The following is a 26274-nucleotide window of genomic DNA, read 5'->3' on the forward strand; positions in this document are numbered from 1 at the left end:
GGGTTCGTGCCCCGGTCGGGGAAGATCCCACATGCCGCGGAGCGGCTGGGTCCTGTGAGCCATGGCCGCTGAGCCTGTGCGTCTGGAGCCTGTGCTCCACAGCGGGAGAGGCCACAATGGTGAGAGGCCCGCGTACCGCAAAAAAAAAAAAAAAAAAAAAAAAAAAAAAAAAAAAAAAAGATTAAATACTGAAACAGGATAGAGATTAGGTAAGAAAAGAGAGAAAGAATAAAAGCATCATCCAAGAAGCCTTTATTGAGCAAGTAGGCTTGAGCTGGGTTTTGGCGGATTTATAGCAACATAAGAGTAGGTAGCGGGCAGCATGAGCACAGAATCAGGAGTAGCAATAAGTAATGTTAGCACAACTGTTCTAATAGAAGCAGATTCTGTGTTTGATGTTCAATAAGTGCCGACAACCTAGTTTTGGAGAATTTGGATACCTTTAGAACAACTGGGATAGATAGTCCATGCCTTTGGAAATTGATAGCAGAAATAATTCCGCTCTCTAGATCTGACCTCTTGATGGAATGCAGATCATTTCTCTTTTTAACCTTTAAGATGGTTATGGAGGGCTTCCCTGGTGGCGCAGTGGTTGGGAGTCCGCCTGCCGATGCAGGGGACGCGGGTTCGTGCCCCGGTCTGGGAAGATCCCACATGCCACGGCCCGTGAGCCATGGCCACTGGGCCTGTGCGTCCGGAGCCTGTGCTCTACAGCGGGAGAGGCCACAGCGGTGAGAGGCCCGCGTAACGCCAAAAAAAAAAAAAAAAAAAAAAAAAAGATGGTTATGGAAAGGTTTGTTTTTTTTTAATGTTTGCTTGTTTACTTATTTACTTATTTATTTATTGACCACACTACACGGCATGTGGGATCTTAGTTCCCCAACCAGGGATCGAACCTGTGCCCCCCTGCAGTGGAAGCACGGAATCTTAACCACTGGAACTCCAGGGAAGTCCCTGCAAAGTTATTTTTGACAAAGGGCTTAACCTTTCCAGAAACTGAATGATTGTGATAAGTAAAAATGCAGTTGATCTGCCACTGTATGTTGTCTAGTCATAGGCTTTCATTCGCATTGGGAGCGTATGTGGTGTAGTTAGTCATCTAAACACCTTGAAATAAACACAGCAGTGTCCAGGGAATCTGCTCAATACACAGATACCACCTGTGTAATTCATATCTGATTTTGGAATACGAACTTTTTAAGTAAGTACTGCGAACTGCGTCTGATCTTGCAGGATGACCTGATGGCTGATATCTCTGTGACTAAACCTATTAAAAACATTAAAAAGTTAAAGACTGTATTTTGTTTTTCAGGCTTGTCTCTGTCGTTTTATTCATGGTATTTCTCTTTAAAGAAAAAAGTAGTATTGTGTTTGTGAACTTGTGACATCACTTTTTAAATAAAAATCAATTTCTTAAAATCTAGGGGAAATATTCCCCTTCCCTCTAACCTCTTTTTTAAATTTACTTATTTTTTGCTGCGTTGGGTCTTCGTTGCTGCGCACGGGCTTTCTCTAGTTGTGGCGAGCAGGGGCTACTCTTCGTTGCGGTGCACGGGCTTTTCTTGTTGTGGAGCATGGGCTCTAGGTGCGCGGGCTTCAGTAGTTGTGGCACGTGGGCTCAGTAGTTGTGACTCACAGACTTAGTTGCTCCGCAGCATGTGGGATCTTCCTGGACCAGTGATCGAACCCGTGTCCCCTGCATTGGCAGGTGGATTCTTAACCACTGCACCACCAGGGAAGCCCCCTCTAACCTCTTATATCAGAATCAGGAAGGACTGTTGGATTTATGTAGTCAGATCTTGTTACATAGTAATGTTTTCATGTAGTATTTACTCAGATGGTTCTTACTAATTCAGAATGTTTTAGGTTATAATTTTTAAAATCCTTGTGAAAATACATGGCGTGTTTTAGAGCCTGTTGTAGAAATTCTGTATTGCTGAGGACTTTTGCTTTTCTTTCCCTTTAAAGTCATCCATCCTTGGTTCAGGATTTGGAGAGCTCGCACCTTCCAAAATGGCAAACATCACCAGCTCCCAGATTTTGGACCAGTTGGAAGCTCCGAGTTTGGGCCAGTTTACCACCACCCCAAGTTCACAGCAGAATAATACAAGTCCTCCCACAACCGCTTCTTCTTGGGACCTCAAGCCCTCAGCATCCCAGTCCTCAGTCCTTAGTCATTTTGGTAAGTGTGTATTTTGGTAAGTGTGGTGGTTTGCCCCTAGTGAGGACATGCCGAACATTAGCAGAGCAGTTTGACTTTTGCACACTAATGTGGATTTGACCAGACATATTTCTTTTTTAGTAGAACTTCTGCAGAGTTGCTGAGTTAAATCAGTCAGCTTGACATTGTATAAATACCTGCATTTATTTGTTAATATTAGTAGTAGTAGTAAGTACATACCTTGAAGAGACGTGCCAAAGCATGGGAATAGTCATGCAAATATAAGGAAACAACACTTTGAATAAATGCCTAGACAGATTTTTTGAGCTTTATTAGAATAAGAAGGTGGAATGTGGACAACACTTTAAATCACATCCTCTGGTTGCTTTCTGATTCTAACACATGAGTGTATCCACCATGATTTGGTCCAGCCTTAATGTCTGTGGTTTATAATTTAAAGGCATCATGTGTAAGTTGGATGTTTTCTAAGCTGTACTCTCATAGACTTTTTGACATTAAACCACCATTTCCCACCAACACACACATGCCACAATAGCAGGGGGTTACTTTAACCATAGGGTCAGCTGTCTGGTTTATGTTTAGGGTGTATTGAGAGACATGGAAGCACATTTCTTTGCTGAGTGAAATGGTTTACTGTTTACAAACCTGAGACTACTCTAGGTTTGAAGTTGTGTCTACCAAGGAATTCACTAAAGATTCAGTGCCCAAGGTTTTTACTGGGGGACTGGTTACATGGGCACCCTCCACCTAGTACAAACCAAAATTGTAGAATCCCAGAAGGAAAGCAAGTATTCAACATAAACTACATTGTACAAATAATCGAGGAGCAGAGAATCCCTTTTATCAGTTAGAGTGTAGGCATCCTTTGTCTAGAACATACCAAAATTCCCTGTTCCCAGACAGAAGCTGAGAGCCCATCTGCAAGCTGGCATTTCTGATGGCAGCTATAGGCCTCCTATGTATGTTAACTTTTTTCTGCATACTTAACAGATGAGTGGTGTGAGTTTTTAGATTTGAGCGTGCTATTCCCATATTCTTTAAAAGCCCATCTTCTTTGTACATGCCTCTAATATCAAGCCAAAAATAGATTCATCTATGATGGAAATATATTAAGTAATGGGATGGCAAACCTTCAACTGGATTTGCCACCTGTTTGTGTAAGTACACTTTTATAGGAACACAGCCACAGCCATTCATTTCTGTTTTTCCTATAATTACTTTCAATCTACAAAGGCAGAGTTGAGAATTTGCTAACAGATGGCCTTCAGAGCCTAAAATATTTACTGTCTTGTCCTTTGCAGAAAAGGATCGCCAACCTCTATCCTATATGACAGAGGTAGCATTTCAACTCAATGGTGGAAAGATGGTTTATTTCTGTTTGGTAACTGGCTGGAAAATGAAGTTGGATCCCTAACTCCCACTCTTCAGCAAAGTGCCAAATGAGTGAAATACCCAAGCATAAATAATGAATCTAGAACAATAATAGAGAAAAACATGGGAAGATTTTGATATACTCTGTGTGAGGTAGACCTTTCTAGATATGATAGGAAACACCATAACCAAATGAAAAGGGAGACAACCTATGAAAAAAAAAATTTGTATCATAGGCAAAGGACTAACTTCCTTAATATAAAAACTAAATAAAAATCAAGGAGACCAACAACGAAGTAAAAAAAAATGGTCAAGAGAGGGTATGGACAGAGTTCATAGGCAAAGAAAACTTAAGTGTATGCCATGATTTTTAGCCAAACTTATATCATTTTTTAAAAAAATTTATTTACTTTTGGCTGCGTTGGGTCTTCATTGCTGGGCGCAGCCTTTCTCTAGTTGCGGCGAGTGGGGGCTGCTCTTTGTTGTGGTGCACCGGCTTCTCATTGCGGTGGCTTCTCTTGTTGCGGAGCACGGGCTCTAGGCACGCGGGCTCAGTAGTTGTGGTGCACGGGCACTTAGTTGCTCCGTGGCATGTGGGTTCTTCTCGGACCAGGGCTCGAACCCATGTCCCCTGCATTGGCAGGCGGATTCTTAACCACTGAGCCACCAGGGAAGCCCCGAAACTTATATCATTTTAATTTGTGTCTTTTCTGCCATTTTTCCACCAACCAAACTAGGAAGGATAAAAGTGTGGTATTACAGTATGTTAAAAGGTTTGTGTTCTGTCTGTAGATAGGAATTTTGAAGTGTTTGTCAAAATTTTAAATATAGTCACTCTTTGAACCAGCAACTGTATTTTAGCAGTTGATCCTACAGATATACTTGCACTTGACCAAAATGTCTTACGTAAAAATATATTCATTGCAGCATTGTTTTTCATAGCAAGAGATCGGAAAACCTAGAAGTTTATTAATATAGTACTGGTTTTAAAAATCAATACCTATGTATGATGGATTACTTTGTAATCATAAAAATGAAGTAGCTCTTTACACATTAATGTGGAACAGTCTCTGAAAACTAAGTGGTTTGCGAGGAAGCAAGATATATGTGTGTGTGTGTGTCTCTATGTATATATACTGAAACAGTATATCTGAAGATATTCAAGAAACTGGGTACTGTGTCTGCTTCTGTGGATCAAATTTGGGGATGGGGTGGAAGAGTGATTTGTATTCACATCACATTCATGTGTATTTTTTAGATTTTGTAATATCACATATGTTACTTACTGAAAAAAAATCAATAAAATAGTTTTCAGAAGTTAATATAAAACATCTATTCCCCACCCTATATGCTTTAGCATAAACTGAATCTCCTCTCTGCATAAGACATTAGCTACAAACCCATTCAGGTGTTCTTTTCAATCTATCATATACCAGTTGTTAAACATTAGACACACGCACACACCACGTTTGGGATTCAGCTAGAAGACGGTTGGGAGAAACTAGTGAAGACAGCAACCCTTCAGCATCAGTGCTGGTGGAAGAGGTAGCTGTGAGCTCATGTGCCTAAATGATTGATTGTTGCCCCCCACCCCCCCACCCCCGCCTTCTTAGACTTCAAATCTCAGCCTGAGCCATCCCCTGTTCTTAGCCAACTGAGCCAACGACAGCAGCAGCAGACTCAGGCAGTCACTGTTCCTCCTCCTGGGTTGGAGTCCTTTCCTTCCCAGGTGAAACTCCGAGAGTCAGCACCCAGAGACAGCAGTACCTCCACTGTGAACAAACTTCTGCAGCTTCCCAGCATGACTGTCGAAAACATCACCGTGTCTGCTCACCAGCCACAGCCTAAACACATCAAACTCCCTAAGCGGCGAATACCTCCAGCTTCTAAGGTGGGTCTTCCATCGTGAAGTCACAGTCCCAAAGATGGACGTATTTTAACACTTAGTTCCTGTGGTATTTTCAAGTACATAGTTTACTGCTTTATGAGGACTCGGTCATTTCTGAGCAACTGGGCTAATATAGAGGGAATGGGTTTGCGCTAAGAGACAGGGACTGTCCATTCAAATTACAGGTCTGGCTCAGGAAATCTGATGGTCTTGTGTATTTAACTCAGAGGACCTGCTGTTCTTACGTATTTAGCTGTGTTCTGTAGACAGAGGATGAGTGGTTCGTTGAGCAGGTAATGCTTTCATTAGAGGCCCCTCTTCTTCACTCATCCTTCACCACAATCCTGCCCCCTCTCTTTGCTCAAAGAAGCAGTTGGTGGCACTGACTATTCTCCTGTTAACTTTATAATTTTTCTTTGCTCTGTTCCTTTCTCTCTCTTTAAAAAAAAAAAAATCATGTTCCTTTTTCCTTCCTTTCAGCCTTTCACTCCTTGTTCCTCAGGCCTGCCCACAATGCCCTGGGAACCCAGTGCTTGTTAGCTTTGTAGGCCTTGGGACTTGGAATCTCTGACCTCTGTTGCTGACATCATGGTTTTGCTTTTTCAGATCCCAGCTTCTGCAGTGGAAATGCCTGGTTCAGCAGATGTCACAGGATTAAATGTCCAGTTTGGTGCCTTGGAATTTGGATCAGAACCTTCTCTCTCTGAATTTGGATCAGCTGCAAGCAGTGAAAATAGTAGCCAGATTCCCATTAGCTTGTATTCGAAATCTTTAAGGTATACAACTTCCCACTTCTCTCTCCGGTTTTGACTGAATTAAGTCCTTTGCAAAGTAAGATAAAATAGAGCCTAAGAAATCACCTGGTGGAGAAAAGACACCCTGTAATGATGGGTTTGTGCCGTCATCACCAGTATCTACTTACAGAACATTTCTTCCATCACCCTAAAAAATCCTGTGCCTGTTGTTAGCAGTCACTTCCAATTTCCCCCCTCCCCATCCCCTGGAAACCAGTAATCTGTCTCTGAATTTGCCTGTGCCAGACACTGCACATAACTAGAAAAATGCAATAAGTGGCCTTTTGTATCTGACTTCTTTCACTTAGCATAGTGTTTTCAAGGGTCATCCATGTTATAGTGTGTATGCATTTTGTTTCCAAATAATATTTCATTTTGCAGATACATCACATTTTGTTTATTCATTCATTAGTTTATGGACATTTGATTGCATCCACTTTTTGGCTATTATAAATCATGCTGCTGTGAAAATTCAGTTAAAAATTTTGTGTGCTTTGATTTCTTTTGTATATATACCTAGGAATTGCTGGATCATATGGTAACTCTCATATTTAACCACTTGAGGAACTGTCAAACTTTTCCCACAGAGGCTGCAGCATTTACATTCCTACCAGTAGTTTATGAGGGATGCAGTTTCTATACATCTTTGTCAATACTTATTTTCTTTCAGTGGAATATTTTATAAATAGAGAATCCCAGATTTTAGATTCTATTTTATTAAATTTTTTACTTTCTAGAGCCTAAATCTGATAATTGCTTGAGTTCCCTTTTCTAAGGATGGACTCACAATATCTGGATTCCTTAAAGATTCTTAAGGATTCTTAAAGATGTCACCCTGCCTGTCAATTAAATTAGGTGGGTCTAATTTGAGAGGGGGGAGGGGTGGTTCTTTTGAATCTTCAGTTGCATCATTTAAATAATGCAGTAGTAACTGTGATTAAAAATCTTCCAACAAACAAAAGCCCAGGACCAGATGGCTTCACAGGTGAATTCTGTCAACATTTAGAGAAGAGCTAACACCTGTCCTTCTCAAACTCTTCCAAAATATAGCAGAGGAAGGAACACTCCCAAACTCATTCTGCGAAGCCACCATCACCCTGATACCAAAACCAGACAAAGATGTCACAAAGAAAACTATAGACCAATATCACTGATGAACATAGACACAAAAATCCTCAACAAAATACTAGCAAACAGAATCCAACAGCGTATTAAAAGGATCATACACCATGATCAAGTGGGATTTATCCCAGGAATGCAGGGATTCTTCAATATACGCAAATCAATCAACGTGATACACCATATTAACAAATTGAAGGAGAAAAACCATATCATCATCTCAATAGATGGAGAGAAAGCTTTCAACAAAATTCAACACCCATTTATGATAAAAACTGTACAGAAAGTGGGCATAGAGGGAAGCTACCTCAACATAATAAAGGCCATATATGACAAACCCACAGCCAACATCGTTCTCAATGGTGAAAAACTGAAACCATATCCTCTAAGATCAGGAACAAGACCAGGTTGCCCACTCTCACTGCTGTTATTCAACATAGTTTGGAAGTTTTAGTCACAGCAGTCAGAGAAGAAAAAGAAATAAAAGGATTCCAAATCAGAAAAGAAGAAGTAAAACTGTCACTGTTTGCAGATGACATGATACTACACGTGAGAATCCTAAAGATGCCACCAGAAAACTACTAGAGCTAATCAATGAATTTGGTAAAGTTGCAGGATACAAAATTAACGCACAGAAATCTCTTGCGTTCCTATACACTAATGACAAAAAATCTGAAAGACAAATTAAGGAAACACTCCCATTTACCATTGCAACAAAAAATAAAATACCTAGGAATAAACCTTCCTGAGGAGACAAAAGACCTGTATGCAGAAAATTGTAAGACACTGATAAAAGAAATTAAAGATGATACAAACAGATGGAGAGATATACCATGTTCTTGGATTAGAAGAATCAACATTGGAAAATGACTCTACTACCCAAGGTGATCTACAGATTCAATGCAATCCCTATCAAGCTACCAATGGCATTTTTCATAGAACTAGAAACAAAATTTTACAGTGTTTATGGAAATGCAAAAGACCCCGAATAGCCAAAGCAATCTTTTTTTTTTTTTTTTTTAAATAAATTTGTTTTTGGCTGCATTGGGTCTTCGTTCCTGCGTGCAGGCTTCCTCTAGTTGTGATGAATGTTGGCTACTCTTCATTGCAGTGCACAGGCTCTTGTTGCGGCAGCCTCTCCTGTCACAGAGCACGGGCTCCAGGTGTACGGGCTTCAGTAGTTGTGGCATGTGGGCTCAGTAGTTGTGGCTCGCGGGCTCTAGAGTGCAGGCTCAGTAGTTCTGGTGCACGGGCTTAGTTGCTCTGCGGCATGTGGGATCTTCCCGGACCAGGGCTCGAATCCATGTCCCCTGCATTGACAGGTGGATTCCCAAACACTGTGCCACCAGGGAAGCCCCCCAAAACAATCTTGAGAAGGAAAAATGGAGCTGGAGGAATCAGGCTCCCTGACTTTAGACTATACTACAAATCTACAGTAATCAAGACAGTATGGTACTGGCACAAAAACAGAAATACAGATCCATGGAACAGGGTAGAAAGCCCAGAGATAAACCCACACACATATGGTCACCTAATTTATGACAAAGGAAGCAAGAATATACAATGGAGGAAAGACAGCCTCTTCAATTAATGGTGCTGGGAAAACTGGACAGCTACATGTAAAAGGAATGAAATTAGAACACTTCCTAACACCATACACAAAAATAAACTCAAAATGGATTAGAGACCTAAATGTAAGACCGGACACTATAAAACTCTTAGAGGAAAACATAGGCAGAACACTCTGACATAAGTCACAGCAAGATCCTTTTTGACCCACCTCCTAGAGAAATGGAAATAAAAACAAAAATAAACACATGGGACCTAATGAAACTTAAAAGCTTTTGCACAACAAAGGAAACCATAAACAAGGCGAAAAGACAACTCTCAGAATGGGAGAAAATATTCGCAAACGAAGCAACTGATAAAGGATTAATCTCCAAAATATACAAGGAGCTCATGCAGCTCAATGTCAAAAAAGCAAAACAACCCAATGCAAAAATGGGTGTAAGACCTAAATAGACATTTCTCCAAAGAAGATATACAGATTGCCAACAAACACATGAAAGGATGCTCAACATCACTAATCATTAGAGAAGTGCAAATCAAAACCACAATGAGGTATCACTTCATACTGATCAGAATGGCCATCATCAAAAAATCTACTAACGTTCTTCAGAACCTAGGGGCAGGACAGGAATAAAGACACAGATGTAGAGAATGGACTTGAGGACCCGGGGAGGGGGACAGGTAAGAAGCTGGGACAAAGTGAGAGAGTGGCATGGACTTACATATACTACCAAAATAAAACAGATAGCTAGTGGGAAGCAGCCACATAGCACAGGACGATCAGCTTGGTGCTTTGTGACCATCTAGAGGGGTGGGATAGGGAGGGTGGGAGAGAAACGCAAGAGGGAGGAGTTGTGGGGATATATGTATATGTATAGCTGATTCACTTTGTTATACAGCAGAAACTAACACACCATTGTAAAGCAATTAAACTCCAATAAAGATGTTACCAAAAAAAAGTAATGCAGATGATCCTGGATTGGATCCTGCACGAGAAAAATTAACAACTAAATAAATAATGCAGTAGTGTAAATTTGTAGTTACAGATACGATTATTTAATTTAGAATATGACAATAAAGAGATGAAATCACTCTACTTCATGAAAACCTGTAAAGTGACACAAATTTATGTCTCATGTCTTTTATTCTTTGTAGTGACTCTTGGAATACCTCCCTAGCAGTGACCAGTGCAGTGCAGAACTCCACCCACACAACTTCAGTCATTACCTCCTCCAATCTGACCAGCTCATCGTTGAGCTCCACTAGTCCCGTAACAACATCTTCCTCCTACGACCAGAGTTCTGTGCATGACAGGAGCGCATACCAAAGCTCTGTGAGTCCATCGGAGTCAGCTCCAGGAACCATCACGGTTAGTGGTGTTTCCGGTTTCTCCTCAGAGGAAATCCTATTTGGAGCTCAGTGTGCAGTTGGGAAATCAAGCTTTTTGGCTAAGATTTCCTTTTAGAAATGGCTAACCTTTTAAGTAGAATCCGTATAGTTTGTTGGATTTGCCATTAGTGGCCATCTCGTTTGAAACCTGTGTTTCAAGCACCCTTGCACAAGGATTGTGTGAATGGACCCAGGCACTTGGTATAAGGATAGTGTAAGGATATACCCTGAGTTGTTCAGAGTGGCTTGGATGGGGTAGGCAGGGACTATAGTCTGTAATATTTCACTTTCCTGTAAGGCAAAGACATTCAAGCATTATAGTGAGAGCTACTTTAAAGAGTGGATGAGAACATGAAAATAATGAAAACAATTGAATTGGCATAGCAGAAATTTGGGTACGTTGTCTTTTTTAGGTTTCCTTCTAAGATTCTGAGGAAATATTTATATATATCAACTTAAGAGATTTTTCCTCCCTTCCTTTTCCACCTTTCATGTTAGATGTTTTCCTCAAATGTCTGGTGACTCCAGGCCACCCACTTGACACTAAAAGGTTAACTGCCTGTGGCGGCAGGTTGTTGGATATGGGCTTTCGTGAGGGACAGTGTGGGCGGCCATTTCTCTAGGGGTGGGGAGTTCCTTCATCAGCCCCTGTGGGCCTTTTCTGTTGAGTTTGTTTGGATTCTCCAGGGACTGTTCTTCTAGTCTCTTCCCTGTAGGGCCTATACCTGTCTGTTAGTGTCTTAAGAGCCTAGTGCAGATAGAAGGCTGCCGTTGGAATAATTTGTTTTGTCTGCATTGACTTAATCTGTGTTTTTTTTTTATAGTACTCCTTGCCATGTGTTACCCTCTTGATGAAGTTTAGAGCCTGTGGGAGAAGGTGGAAGGGGGCATTCACCCTGCTGTACAGAGTTTAAAACATTTCTCCTATGTTTAGCCCTACCTCCATACCCACTTCCAAAGTTATGTGATATATACAATTACTGAGTTGCTTGGTGTGGTTCCTTGATGTAAGTTGAGTGGTTTTCTGGTTTTCCCTACTAGTTGCTTATGATTTGGCTTTACCCGGTCAGCTAAGTCAGAGTTACTCTCTGGCATCTGCTTTCTACTGTACAAAATTTTGTTGCTCTCATTTTCCACCTTTCTTGGTTGTATTTGCCTTTCTTGGTTTACATATTTTTAAAAAGCCGTGTATTCTTCATATATCTTCTTTAAGAAGTTTATTTTTGTGATTTCCAACATGGCAACCACTAGCCACATGTAGTAGTAGTAGTTTATTTAAATTAAATACACAATTAAAAGTTCAGTTTCTCAGACACACCACATTTTAATGCTCACTGTCTAGATATGGTTAGTCACTACAATATAAGACCAAGCACACACAGACAGTATTTCCATTATTGCAGAATATTCTGTTCCCGGGCTTCCCTGGTGGCACAGTGGTTAAGAATCCGCCTGCCAATGCAAGGGACACGGGTTTGAGCCCTGGTCCGGGAAGATCCCACATGCTGCGGAGCAGCTAAGCCCGTGCGCCACAACTACTGAGCCTGTGTGCCACAGCTTCTGAAGCCTGCGTGTGCCTAGAGCCCGTGCTCTGCAACAATAGAAGCCACCACTATGAGAAGCCCACGCACCGCAGCAAAGAGTAGCCCCCACTCACCACAACTAGAGACAGCCAGCGCGCAGCAACAAAGACCCAATGCAGCCAAAAATAAATAAATAATTGGGAAAAAAAAGAATATTCCGTTGCCTTGGAACGTGCTGGTCTATAGTTTCTAAAACATAAATCAGACTGTGTGCTTAAATCTGTCATCTCCATGACATCTCAGTTCCAGCTCTAACTTTACCTCTTGTTCTGCTTGTCTGTATCACTGTTCACCTCGTTTCTTGCTCAGCTAATTGAACCAGATTTCTGATCTCTCCCTATCATCTGATACTTCATTTTTGTTCCCACCATGCTTCTGCCTAGAATTTCCCCCATCCCAAATAATATGGCTCCTTTGTTGTGTCAATTTGTCCATTGTTCGTGGAGTTTTTTGGTTTTGTTTATAATATTTTTTAATCGAAGTATAGTTAATTTACAATGTTGTGTTAGTTTCAGGTATACAGCAAAGTGATTCAGTTATACACATATATTCTTTTTTAGATTCTTTTCCATTATAGATTATTATAAGATATTGAATATAGTTCCTTGTGCTATACAGTAGGACCTTGTTGTTCCGTTGTTTGTATTTAAAAATGATTTTCTAGGGACTTCCCTGGTGGTCCAGTGGCTAAGACTCCACGCTGCCAATGTAGGGGTCCCGGGTTCAATCCCTGGTCAGGGAACTAGATCCCACATGCTTGCAACTAAGATACCGCATGCTCACAACTAAGACCCGGCACAGCCAAATAAATTTGAAAAATGATTTTCTAGGTGGGATGAAGTGTTCCTAAAGTATGATGGCAGCTGTTTCATTCCCCTTTTCTATTTTTTGTCTGGTGTAGTTTTGAGAAGACTTTGTATGTCAGGGTTTGTGCTGTCTTGGCTGCACATGCTTGATATCATGTGTATGTATTTACTGAACAGTGAACCCCTGTTGAGAGGGAGGCAGAAGAGTAGAACTCTGATTGCTTTCCACCTATCTTTGTGTATTGGTGTTTCCCTTTCTCTGACTTTAGTCTTTTAACTCTTGTTTTGTTTTTCCCTAGCAGTTCTGTTTTATTGTCTATATTTCTTATATATAATCTCATTGTTTTAAGACTAAAATGTGTTGTAAATAAGATTTTATGAGCAGAAATTGTACTGGATTTTGGTTAAGGCAGAGTCAAAAGCTATAAGGTTTGTCTTTTTTTTAGTAGTAGTAGTTTTGACATTTGTGAGAAGGTCATTTCCTCAGCTTCCTTCTCCCATCCAGGACCAGTGTCTGAGCCCTGTAGGTTCCAGTGTCAGTCACTCTTTGCCGGGTCTCCCCACCCAGTCTGTGGAAGTAAAGTTTTCCTTGTGAGGATGCCTCCTTCTGTGAGAAGGTTCCAGTGAAGTGCTTTATGGTTAACTCAAACCAGTTGTTTTCAGATCCTGTTCTTTTGGGGACTGACTACCAAACAGTCCTAACTCACTCTTTCCCCACCCAGTTCAGAAAAAAACGTGTTTCAAAGTAACGTCTTTCTCTGAGAAGAGAACCATTTTGTTAATAATATAAAATATGATAATTCCTTGTATGAAAGTTATCTTTGTTATAATTTGGAAACATTTTCTTTCTTGTATGGGGGGTACTCAGGAGACGGAATGTGCTTGAGACAGAAAGGCTTGTGGTGATTTCAATATGAGAATTCCTAAGTCCTTCCTATGGCTTAATAATTTTTAGGGCTGTTTCATTACTTCCTGTGCTTTTGGTCTTATGTTTTATCCTTGTTACTTCCTTAAATACCCAGTTTGTTTTTTAAAAAAAATGTCAGCTTGTTGAGATTTATTAAGAATTTGTTGTATTGCCTCTCCTTTTATTAAGAAACAAAACAAAATAGGCCATAGTTCTTTGCTTAATTCATAATGCTTCATATGTTTGTGGCTAAGTCCCGTAGAAAGTCATCTAGGTTGTCATTTGATTTTGCAGGTTTACTTACTTTCTTTTCTCTTTCTTATAGAATGGACATGGTGGTAGTCGAAGTCAGCAGACAGTAGACAGTAAGTATATGAGCTAACTATTCTTGTCGTGGCTGGTGGAAACCACAGACAGAAAAAGAGCGTAGCTAATGTGATGGGAAAACGATTGGCCAAAGGCTAACTCTGCAAAAATAGTCCTTTTACATTTTTTCTGAGAGCTGTGTCTGATCCATCGTTGGCATCATTTCTTTGGGTTTAGAGTTTAGCTAGAGATTCCCCATGACCAGGTTGTAGCTGATGGTATTATTAGAAATGTTACATCCACAGCAAGGAGGAGGTATTGTATTATTCTGCCCTTGTCAGACTGCGCCCCCAAGTGCAGAGTGTACGCTGGATTTAAAAGATGCTTTGCTCAGAGGCCCAGGTTCCAGGATGCTCAGAGGGCTCTCACTTCAATAATGTGAAAGACATTTAAAGCAGAAATTGGCATGCTAGTTCAGGAAAGACATTGTGAGGAAGAGAGAAAAAGTTGCTCACTATAAACACTTGGGAGAAAAGGAGGGGGCCCTCCACATCCAGCACAGCTCAGTGATCACTGGAGAGAGTGTAGGTGAATCCCCGTTAGTTGTTTCCTTTGTTCTTAGCTAATTTATCTATGGTTATGATCATAGTCTAAAATGAAACTGATTTTCATTCATCATTCAGTAAAGCAAATGGGTATCCACTATTGGTATGGAAGTCAAAAAGACCCTCTTTATTTAGGAATTTTTGGAGAGTGGCCGTGGGATTTTGCCAGACCAGGAGTGGGCCTCAGTTGGAATTGAAATGACACATGTGATTTACCCAGAGTTGGGTTTGGTGTTTCTGGGCCGCCAGAGCAACAGATAACATGGGTAGCTCTGAGAACATAGGATGTCACAGGAAGTGTGAATTCCACAAGCCGTGGTGGGAAGTTTCTTTTGTCCAGGCATGGGGTCGAGAGCACACAGAGGTGTACTGGAGATTTTAAGTGAGATAATGAGATGTGAAATGTCCGTAAAACATAGTGCACGTTTTAGATAGGTTTTTATCTCCTGTGCTCTCTTCTCCAACCGCCGCCACCCCCGCCCCCCCTTCTCTCTCTCTCTCTCTCTCACACACACACACACACACACACACACAGACACACTCAAATTCATACAAACACACGTTCTTTGAGAGGCTTTCTGTGAACCTGTCATTAACGTGATCCGACACTCAGGGAGGTGAGTTTGGGGCCAGGGACATCTATGGTGTGTTTATCTAGTTTCTGTAAGAACAGGTGTCATTTGGGAAGGACTGTCAGTAAAAAGCAAGCCTCAGGGGTGTGAAGACCACTCTTAAGAACTGACTGTGCCATGTTACCCTGCTGCTGCCTGTTCTGGTTTTCGAGTTGTCCTCCATTTAGAGACTAGTGTGTGTCCCCTGGACTCCCAGGGCCTCCTGAGGAAAGGTGCTGCCTCCTCCTAACTGGAAAAGACAATGATGCTTTACTTCCAAGCACATATCTGAGTTGTATGTGTGGATGGCACTAAAACTGAGTCTTTTCTGCAGCTAGGATTGATCGCATTCATGCTCTTCTGAAAGCCTAACATGTGCGTTTGTGTGCTCTGAGGTCTGTTCTGTTCAAGCACATGCGAAGGAAGTGCTCACTGCGCTTTTGAAAGTAGGTGTGGACAGCAGGGGTGTCTTCTGCAGATTTTAGGCCTGTGTAGCTCTCCACAGTATATGTACCCTGGGCTCTCAACCCCTTCCTGCCCTAAACTGTCTGTGACCTTTCACAAAGTCAGCCTGATTTGATACTCATTTGATAGAAGCAGACCTAACCCCTGGGTGGTTTGCCTACCAGATTTTCACTGTCCCTTGCTGTGCTCATGTAACTGTATTTGTCAACCTTAGAGCCTCTTTCCCTTTCTGGGTGTGGCTCAGGGTCGGGTTCCTTTAGTTGGGAGGAGTATGTTTACCCCAGAGGGGCCGTATATGCTGGTAAAGATGTCATCTCCCTCCTTGCCTGGGGCCTGTGTTCTCACAGTCCTCTCCATAGTCGCAGCAGACAGAGAAGGGCCTACCTGTGGCATGCTTGTGCATTTTCCCCAGGGGTGTAACTTTGTATATGTCTCAACTGAGCCTGACGTGTCACAAAACGTTATTTCTGATACTTAACGGTTGGTTCTGGCGCTAAACAGATCTGTTTCTTACAGCTCCTTCATCTGTTCCAGCTCCAAAGACAACAGACCCTCCCTCCGCCCTCCCATCCGTGGGTTCCCTGCCCAGCACCACCTCCTGCACTCCGCTTCTGCCCTCTGTACCCCAGCACACTGCCGCTCTGCCCTCCTTGTCGCAGCCTGGTGACCTGTCCAGCAGCCCCCTCTCTCAGCTTAGCAGGTATGTGGAAAATACGGGCCCAGAGTCCGAGACACATGGGGGTGAAGTCCTGGAGCCCTTCTACATGGCTGTTCCCGTGAGCAGAACCCACTGTTGCTCTCTGCATGACGTCCTGGCCTTTTGCAGTAAGGTCGCAGCATAGGTGGCTGGGTAGGGTCTCACAGGCGCCGAGTGTGAAAGCCTTGCTGGCCTGTAGTGCCCCTGCTGTCATAGAGCCCTGGGTCCCCTGGGAATCGGGTGGGTCCAAGGGGTCACTGCTACTCTTCTTCAGCCCACAGGAGGGTTCCCCGAGCCTTGTCTCTCCTCCGCATTCTGGGCCCCGTTGCTGTGATGTGGGGTGAGAGTGCTGGGGGTTTTCTGAGCAGGTCACTGCCTCGCACTTGTCGTGGTATCAGAGATCAAGTTATCAGAACAGGGTGCAGGAGAATGGGATTTGTCTGGTCCTTACCCTGTCTTCTGAGTAGACTTCTCCTCTTTCCTTCTGTAGCCAGGAACAAAAGCGTTTGGTTTGAGTTCTGCATTTGATGGGAATTCAAGCTCTGTCTCTGGCATGTGGGGTTGAACGTAGGAACTTTCTTCCCTCACACACAGATTTAATGGGGTCTCTGGGGCTGGCCGTGTTCTTAGTGCAATCCTGTTCTTAGCATTTACAGTCTGCAGAGCAAATGGTTAGAGTTGTCTGAGCTGGCTCTGTAGCCTTCCTAGGGCAGGATGTCCCAGGTCCTCATGGTGAGTGACCCTTTAGATCATTTCTAACCACAGAGCACCTGGACTGGGTTCCAAGGCCACACGGAAGGAAGGATGTGAAGGGATGGGCAAGCCCGTGTGCAGCCCTCCTGACGCGTGGGTCCCTCGGGTGGAATGCTGGGCGGTGCACATGTGGGGCTCTGCCTTGTCTTCCAGCTCTCTCTCCGGCCACCAGAGCAGCCTCTCCTCTGCGCACACGGTGCTCTCCACCAGCACGTCACACACGGTAAGTGTTTTCCCTGCTCCCTTGCCCAGCACCCTGCTTAGCCAGCTTGGAGCTTAGTCATGTGCAGGTGGGGCTTTAGTTTGTGGATTTTAAATATCTGAAATACTCTCATAGCTTGGCTGTAATGTCTCCATCTAGGTACATGGTTTGAACAGATGATTTCCTAGGCACCATGGAGGACATCTTGCTTCCTAAGTCCATGTCCCTGTGGAAGAATTGGTTCTCCATACCTGATAGATGATTGGCAGGGCTGAATTTGTTGTCAGGTGGTGAATTTGTTCCCAAGAACTCACTGAACTCCCTGTTCATGATAGGAGACCTTTCTACCTGGCAGGGTTGGTTTCATTTGCTGGGGCTTCTTATGTTGGGGTCTCTGCAAGTTTTTTAGAGGAAAGTAGACTCGTTGCTAACTTCCACGTGGGCTCTACTAAAAGTCAAGTTTAATCAAGAGCGGTGTTCCTGGGGAACGCTCTGTTACTTTGTGAAGCCCCCCGTAGGGAGAGTGCTTGAAAGGAAAGGGAGAGCGCGTGTGTCTCTGAGACTGACAGCCCAGTCAGTGTAACTGCAGTCCAGGTTGCTGGTGGTCGTGGAGGCTTCACTCTTGCCGCCTCAGGCCGTCTTCCCCAGCTCAGAGGCAGAGGCTTTGGGAAGGTTGCTGTTGAAGAAGAAAGTGTGGGTGTGGAGAGGCAAGAGTGGACGCACAAGCTGGCGAGTGTCCTGGTGCGCTGAAGAGTGACCTAGATGGCGCTTGCGGAGGTGCAGCTTCTGAGCTGTGGAGCTGGGAGCGTGGTCTCGGGTAGGGCTCAGTCTAGACGGAGCGGGCTGAGGGCCGGCGGCCGGGCCGTGCAAGGAGGCAGGGCAGTGGGCGGGTGTTGTGCTAGCAGCCGGGGAGGCTGGAACGTGAAAGGAAAGGTGCCTGGAGAGAGCACAGTGTCCCTCTCCTGGGAGACAGCAGGCTTCCGCAAGGTGGAAGTAGATGGTTCCTCAAGTAGGGAAGGAAGTTTTAGGTGCAGATGAACAGGAGAGTCGGGAAACGGGGAAATTTGTTTCCTCTGAAGAAGTCAAATCTTTCACTGTAGAATGAAGCGATGGAAAAGATTCAGGTCCTACCCTTTATCAGGACCTGGCTAACCTCGTGGCTTTCATACTCTAGCTTTCCAAGTGAAATCAGTTTACACATAATTCTTTGTCTTAAAACACATAGATCACTGTCTTCATAGCAGAGATTGGTGTGAATATCTCTGCCCTTGGAGTAAGTTGCCCACCAGCCAGTGCCTCCTGTTTGGCCAGTGGGAGCCCTGAGATGTCCCCTTTGTGAGCCGTGCAGAGTTGGCCTCCTGTTCCGGGCACTGTGTGTTGGAGCCCAGAGCTCTTGCTCTCATGGGTTAGCTGCACTCTGTGTCTTAGCAGGAAACCCCAAATCTTACAGTCCCAATGGCCACAGCCAGAATCGCCTCGTACAATTGCTAACGTGGTCACAGATTCAATAACGAAAGACATAAAAAGATATATACTGAAAAGTTTGTCTCTTTTCTACTTGGTTGTACCCCTTTTCCTACTATTTTCTTGATCCTCTAGTTTGTATTTTATAAACCCATAAAATGCATACATAGTAGTTTTCCTCCTGCCCTTTTTCTTTTCCTGTAATATAAATGGGAGTATTCTCTACATAGTGTCCTTTATCTTTTTCCCTCACTTAACAGTGTGTCTTCAGGAGGTTTCTGTGTTGAATCAGAGTTCTTTTTTTTAATGCAGCTCTGCTGCATTACATTATTTAATCAGGCCTCCTCTGATGGAACTTTAGGGCCATTTTCAGTCTTGATACCTTGGAAATACTGTGGGTTCAGTTATAGACCACCACCGTGGGAATATTGTGGGAAAGTGAATCATATATCTTTTGATTTCTTAGTGCATATAAGTTTTGTTTACACTATACTGTAGTCTGTTAAGGTGTGCAATAACATGTTTACAAAAACAACATACATAATTAAAAAATATATTATTAGCTAAAAATGCTAGCCATCACCTGAGCCTTGAGCAAGCTGTAATCTTTTTGCATTTGTAACATCAGAGGTCACTGATCATTATAGCAAATATAATAATGAAAAGATTTTTGAAATATTGTGAGAATTACCAAAATGTGACACAGAGAGAGGAAGTGAGCCAATGCTGTTGGAAAAATGGTGCCGATAGACTTTCTTGACCCAGGGTTGCTTCAGACCCTCACTTTGTAAGAAACGCAGTATCTGAGAAGCACAAGAACATGAGATGTGCCTGTACAAACAACGGTGTATAACCTTCTGCACATGTTTCACATGTGCAGCTGTGTCTAGAGGGTAAACCCTGGAGGTGGAATTGCTAGGCATTTGTCATTTTATACAAATTTCTCTGCATAGTGATTTTAACCCACTTAGATCTCACTGGCAAAGAATGAAATGTCCTTTCCCCATGACCTCCTGAAATGATGTTACCAAATATTTGTATTTTTCCAATGTGTTAATAGAAAAATGACCTGTCAATATAGTGTTTAATCGAAAGAGCTTGAGCATCTGTTTTATATATTGGAAAGCCATTAATTTCCTTTTGGGTGAGCTGTTTACATTTTTCATTTTCCTGTCAGGTCTGTGGTCTTTATTTCTATAGTTGGGAGACTTAGTAGGTAGCCCTTTGTGATGGGAAGTGCAAATATTTTTCCTAGGTTTGTCATTTTATGAATTGATTTTTTTTTTTTTTTTTGCGGTATGTGGGCCTCTCACTGCTGCGGCCTCTTCTGCTGTGGAGCACAGGCTCCGGACGCTCAGGCTCAGCGGCCATGGCTCATGGGCCCAGCCGCTTCACAGCATGCAGGACCCTCCCAGACCGGGGCACGAACCCGTGTCCCCTGCATCGGCAGGCGGACTCCCAACCACTGCGCCACCAGGGAAGCCCTATGAATTGATTTTTGAATAGTCGGATATATCATAGTCTAACAGAGCCAGGTCTTTCCTACCTTGTCTGTAAAGGAAATCTAGTGTTTTCTCCTGCCCTTAGTGTTCTGTGGAAGGTTTGGTGCAGCTGTGCTTTTCTGGGCCCATCTGAGGGGCAGAGTGGCAGCCCTGTCGGATGGTCCGAGCGAGCCAGCAACTTGTCTTCCTCACAGATTTGAGAGGTGAGGGGGCAGATACAGGAACGCCGCCAGGGTCCACTGAAGGCAGGAGAGGCTTGCTGGATGACTCTGGAGTTCCCGTGAATTCTCCGTACTCCCCAGTCTGGGAATGTTCTTTTTTTTTTTTCTTTTTTTAATCCTGTGGTTTGAAAGGTTGTGCGGCCAGTGCCACCATCACAGTGCGGTGGTCAGAGCCGTTCCTGATCCTGTGGCGGGTGCCCTTGGCTCCACGCAGGGGGCCGTGGAATGGGTGCTGGGCAGCCCTGGCCCTACCCTGGGCTCTCGTCTCCCTGGTTCTGTCCATCTAGGCGGAAGGGGCAGGAGTCCTGAGGAGCCCCAGAAGACCATAATTTCAGCGGTCTTCACTTGCTGAGCCGATTCTGGATACTAGTGCTCGGGTGGGCAGGGCTGCCCGCGGGGCTGGGACTCGCACGGCGCCGTCTGTGCCGTGGAAAGCAGAGCACATGGTGGCCCCCTTTCTCCCGGTCTTTCCTCTTCTTCAGCTTCCCCTCCAGGAGTTTCCCGGCTTCTTTGTTATGCACAGGTTCTGATTTGGAGGCTGGTCTCAGTCTTACAGAGCCTTTTCCTCCCTCTTTGACCCTTGCGTTGCCCAGCCAGGTGTATCTCTTCCACCCGCCCCTCAGCCCTTGAAGCCCTTCCTGATGCCTTGTTTACTAGCAGCTGGGCAGGACCCTTGGCACTCAGGCTCTTCACAGCTTTCTGCTAGGCTTTGCCCTTCTTTCCTTGGTGGCTCTTGTCGGGCAGGCATAGGGCCGGGCCGGGCCCTGCTTGGTAGTCCCTGGTGACCTACAAAGTGTCACCAGATCCTGGAGCAAAGGCCTCTTGGCCACCTGTGACTTCAGGTCAGAGGAGCCAAGAAGGCTCTGACTTGGGCAGGGCTGCTTGTGGCCCCAGGCTCGACCCTCCTGAGGCTCCTTGCTTTTCTGTGAGGTGGGTTTTCACCTCATATTGAGATGTTCTGTGCTCATCTGTGTCTGCTTTGTTTCACTTACCAAAGCCTGAGCAACTTTAATGATTTTTTAGGAGGGTTTTTTGATCGTAAATCTCCATTTTAATGGTCTTGATAGCTCAGCTGATGAGTTGTGTCCCGATGGCCTAATATGGCTGCAGTGTGAGAGGCCACAGTGAGCACACTGGTCCATCTGAGACTGCGGGCACACAGGCCAGGCCGGTTCTTGTGCACTCTTGTGCTTTGCCCCCAGATCCATGTGTCCTGGCTTTTGTCTTGCCAGCATGCCGGCGTGGAGAGCGCCCCTTCCCTCCAGTCCTCAGCCACCTTCTCAACGGCAGCAACCTGTGCCTCGAGTGCCGCATCCTCAGGGCTCAGCCTGCCAAGCAGCATGAACACGGTCAACAGCCTCTGCCTGGGCGGTACCGCTGTGAGTGCCCCCAGCAGCAGTGCCAGGGCCACGCCCTTGGTGACCTCAGGTGTGTGCCCCCCGGGGCCTTTCCGGCTCCCCCGCCCCTCGAAGGTGCCGTTCTGCTTCCCGGGAGGAGGCCGAGGGGGGCAGGCCTGGGGGGGTCCACGAGCATCGGAAGCTCACAGTCTCCCTCCGGCTGTGCCGCCACTTGCTTGTCATCTTTGTTCCACTCACCTCTTGAGGCCGGATCTTCCAGAGCTAATGTGGGGGGCCAGGTTCTGGGTGATTCTGAAATCAGTGTCTGGGGGCACGCTCCCCTGGGCAGATCCCTGGCAGCCTTTGTGCTCGTAGCTCCCCATTCTTCTCTGTCCTCGCTCATCCCTGGAGCTGAGATGACGGAGCAGCTCTCGTGGGCTCTTCTGCTCTTGCTGTGACTGCCTGGCAGCCAGACCCGGGCAGTCTGTGTGGGCCCAGCAGACTGTGGTTTGGTAGCGACTGCTCGCTCGCCTTTGGCCCAGCTGTGCCTCTCCTGGCACTGCCCAGCCTGCTTTGTTCTGAGGGGCAGGCGGTTCCTGCTGCTCGGGCCCTCTCGGCGCAGTGCGGCCTTCAAGAGAGGGTGGCGGTGTTTTGTGCCGCAGGGCGCGGACCCCTCTGGTAACACAGCCTGGATGTGGTGGCACGTGCTCTGTCTCCCCCGCCCCCTAGCATGGCTTCCGTTTCTCTCCGCTGCTGCCCTCCCCTCTTGCCCGTGGCCTCGTCTGGGACAGCACCGTGACAGTGGGCTCGACACCCGCCGTGCCCACAGTACCTGAGGACTCTCGCCCTTGTGGTGGCCCCTTCACTCCATTTGAGTTTGCCTTCACAGGCAAAGCGCCCCCCAGCCTGCCCCAGGGGGCGCCTCCCCTGCTGCACAGCCAGTACCTCGTGGGCCCCGGAGGACTGCTTCCTGCCTACCCGGTGAGCGCACGTGGGGCTCTGGGCCGGCCCCCAGCAGGACCTGGGGGCCTTGGGTTGCTGCTGCTCCTTCCCTGAGCCCACCTCTGCCGCTCGGATCCCGGGCGTTTCTCCAGCTAGACTCCGTCAAGGCAGGGCATCTAACAGCCTTTTTGGTCCTCACACAGATTTATGGCTATGACGAGCTCCAGATGCTGCAGTCACGGCTGCCGATGGTGAGTGGGATTTGGGGTGGTGGCGGGGGGGATTCAGGCTCTGAGTCTCGCGCATCTCACCCGCGTGGCCGTGACTGCCACCCTCTCTGGCCTTCAGGACACTCAGCCTGAGGACTTCCCTCAGCACCACAGCTGAGAATGCTGCTTCCATTTGGTGGTTGTGCCTGCTGCACCTACAGCCTGGGCACTCGAGCGTCCTGTGCTCGTGCCTGGGGATCTTGAAGATCATTGGGACCTGGGGCCCCAGTAGGCAGTGTCCCTACCAAACGTGGGTCCTTCTCTTCCCTCAAGTTCCACCCCTCCCCCCACCAAAACAAACAAACAGGACATGGCGCTGCTTACGTGCCCCTAGACTTTTTATAAAGTCCTCTCCGAAGTACCATCTAGTGTTTTTTGGCTTCTGAAGTGGCCATTGGTGATGCTCGTGATGGCAGCTTTGTTCTTCTGAGTGAGTGGCTGGAGCCGGCAGTCTTCAAGTGCCCTTCTGGGTTTAGCCTGCCGTCCCGTGTATAAGAACACTGGCCCCAGGATCTCTCTGGTTGCTGCAGCCTCACTCTGAGGGCAGCATTGCCTCTTTATTCTGGCCCTTGCTACCAGGATGAAGCACTGGGCCTTCTCTGGGATGGCCACATGAGCAGGACTGCAGTGCAGAAGAGGTACAGGACGAGGCACGCTTCCTGCCCGGACAGCCTGCAGGCTCCTGTACCGCCACCCCCTTCTTGGTCTGGCATTTCCCAGACTCCTGATCATTTGCAGCAGACCAGGGCATCTGCCACATCTGTCACACTGGGAGTAAATAGCTATTTGGACCCCAATGTCAACTCTCCTGGGTATGGTCTTTCCTTTTCCCCAAGTGAAGGTGAGGTGTCCTTCCTCAGACTCCTCTCCACTGGTGTTAGCCCCTCTTGGGCTGGCCACAGAGAGCTCAGGCAGCTGCAGGAACCACCTCTACCTCCCAGGCCCCAGTGGCTGAAGCTCGTGTCTCTCAGAAGACCCTTTCATCTGCTTGGAATGTTTCCATAGGTTGGTAGCTGGGCAGCTCTTACCCAGTGTGCAAACCAGCAGCCAATCACACTGCTGCTCAAGGGGCCTGCGGGACTCTCCAGCTGCTGCCCATGTTCCTGGAGGGCCCAGAAAGGATATTGAGGACATGATGACAGATTTCTAGGGTGGAAAACAGAACTTACGGTTTCTGGGGATACCTTAAGCCCTAGGGCTTTGCAGGGAAACCAGAAGTGGCCCTAGTCCCCCTGACACAGGAAACCTGCAGCCAGGAGCCCCAGGGCATCAGAGATGGAATGCAGGAGGTGGTCCTGAATGAGTCTGAAGGTGGTGCCTGGTTGGGCCCCTAGGAATGACTCGGTGGGATTCTAGCCCTGGGAATCATCTTGGGCTGCTTCATATTCCTTCAATCTTTTTGTGCCTTAGAAGCAATCACCTCTGAGCCTGCCTTTTCAGATGCATTTCTTTAATTTTCCCCTTTGGTCATTTCTTAGATTCTGGTACTTTTGTGCCTCATTTCCACCTTTGGATTTTCTTGTGTGAAAGAGCTCCCCCTCCTGGGCTTCCTCCAGGCCTGTCCCCGCTTGTGTTCTACTAACTGTGCTTTCCTAGCCCTGCCTTCTGTTGTGGTTCTGGTCGGAGGGTGCCGTGGATTTCCTGGAGGTGTCCAGGAGATGGGGCCAAAGGAGGCTGTAGGTGCCTTTCCTAGACACTGCTGCCCACGAGGAAAGCAGGAGGGCTTTCCCTTGGCTCAGAGGCCCGGGGTGCAGTATGTCCAGGGCTGCCAGAGCCCTGGGCGGTGAGTGAGGGTCAGGGCAGGCCTCGCCTTCTTCATAGAGCTCCACTGTGTTTTGCCTCAGCATCCACAATTGTCCTGACTCCTGTGCAGTGTCAGCGTTGCCAGGGCAGAGTGGGTGGTCTCTCCTAGTTCAGGACCTGACCCCTGTTAAACCCTTTAGGCCCCTCCTCCTCCTCAGGTTTCTCCTTGTCCTGTTAACTTTCCTAGCTGCCCTTAGAATCCCTCTCACTGGAGAAGCCAGTAGAGTTGGTTTGGCCCGTGACATTCACCAGCATCCATCTGTGATGTAGAATGGATGTGTGTGACTGGGCCTTCGCTGGCTCTGCCCGGGAAAGGCTGAGGGATCGGTCAGTGTGTCTGCATGCTGTGTGCCTGCCACACTGCACAGCTCTGACCGGCACCATTTGTTTTGAATTCTCTGTGAGTGCTGCCCTCTGGTGGTGTGCCTGTGACGTCCCTGCGGTCTGGTCGGCCTGGGGAATGTGCCATTGCCTGGAGCACCCGTACTGCCTGCAGGTTCTGCTGTCCTGGGAGTGGGGTGAGGCTCTTGTGCTGACTGAACCTCTCTGGTCTCTCCTAGGATTACTATGGGATTCCTTTCACTACACCCGCAGCCCTCGCCAGTCGAGATGGGAGCCTTGCTAATAATCCCTATTCAGGTTAGTCTTGTTCAGGGGGCTAGGCATGGGGGCGGAGTGGTCATCGGACTGGCCTGTGGCTCATCCCAGGAGTCTGGAAACAGACGCAGAAGAGCTGCAGAGACCTGCCAGCTTCCTGTTGTTGAGCTGGCAGCCAGGCCTGTTCCTGTTCACAGGGACCAGTCTGGCTTTTTCCTGGCTGGATAGGGGGCAGTGACTGGATTCAGTGCCCCGTTTCTCCCAGGTGATGTCACAAAGTTTGGCCGAGGAGACTCTGCGTCCCCTGCACCTGCCACCACCCTGGCTCAGCCCCAGCAGAGCCAGTCCCAGGCCCACCACACAGCCCAGCAGCCCTTTCTGAACCCTGCCCTGCCACCTGGCTACAGCTACACTGGCCTCCCCTACTATACAGGCGTACCCAGTGCCTTCCAGTATGGGCCCACCGTGTTTGTGAGTATTCGGGGGTGGGGGGTGTTACTCCAGCTCCAGGGAGCAGAAGCAGGGGGGGAGGGACAGGTCCCCACTCAGAGTGTCACCTGGCCTTGAGGAATGAGTCCGGCTTGGGGGCGAGGTTCCTTTCCCATCTGTTTTGAGATCTAGCGTGTTGCGCTACTGAAGACGCCTCCCTAGTGGTGCCACCTGCTGCCTGAGACTAAGCCGGGGTAACCTGCTCCCCCGGCTCTGTCCCCCTACTAATGCCTCTCCTGCTTGCCTGCCACCAGGTCCCCTCGGCCTCAGCCAAGCAGCACAGTGTGAGCCTCAGCAGCCCCACCACCCCTTTCCAGCAGGCCAGTGGCTATGGCCAGCACAGCTACAGCGCAGGTGAGGGGTGCTCCTGCCACGGAGAGGCACAGGAAGGACAGGCTCACCT

At 46.6% G+C, this 26274-nt stretch overlaps 1 protein-coding gene across 1 annotated transcript in view; it reads left to right on the forward strand.

The window, feature by feature from the left end:
• The window catches only part of UBAP2 (ubiquitin associated protein 2), a gene marked incomplete at its 3' end in the record, with an annotated part of 128801 nt that overhangs the window by 101735 nt on the left and 792 nt on the right, over nt 1–26274 (forward strand). The window contains exons 13-26 of the mRNA XM_079707116.1: nt 1969–2182; nt 5167–5444; nt 6048–6217; nt 10079–10292; nt 13934–13973; nt 16112–16295; nt 17199–17268; nt 19024–19149; nt 21667–21862; nt 22661–22752; nt 22917–22964; nt 25346–25424; nt 25648–25853; nt 26126–26225. Of these exons, the coding sequence (XP_079563242.1) occupies nt 1969–2182; nt 5167–5444; nt 6048–6217; nt 10079–10292; nt 13934–13973; nt 16112–16295; nt 17199–17268; nt 19024–19149; nt 21667–21862; nt 22661–22752; nt 22917–22964; nt 25346–25424; nt 25648–25853; nt 26126–26225 (2017 nt within the window). The remainder of the gene's footprint in view (nt 1–1968; nt 2183–5166; nt 5445–6047; nt 6218–10078; nt 10293–13933; nt 13974–16111; nt 16296–17198; nt 17269–19023; nt 19150–21666; nt 21863–22660; nt 22753–22916; nt 22965–25345; nt 25425–25647; nt 25854–26125; nt 26226–26274) is intronic.

Source organism: Hyperoodon ampullatus (assembly GCF_949752795.1).
Source record: "Hyperoodon ampullatus genome assembly, chromosome: 6".
NCBI lineage: Eukaryota > Metazoa > Chordata > Mammalia > Artiodactyla > Ziphiidae > Hyperoodon > Hyperoodon ampullatus.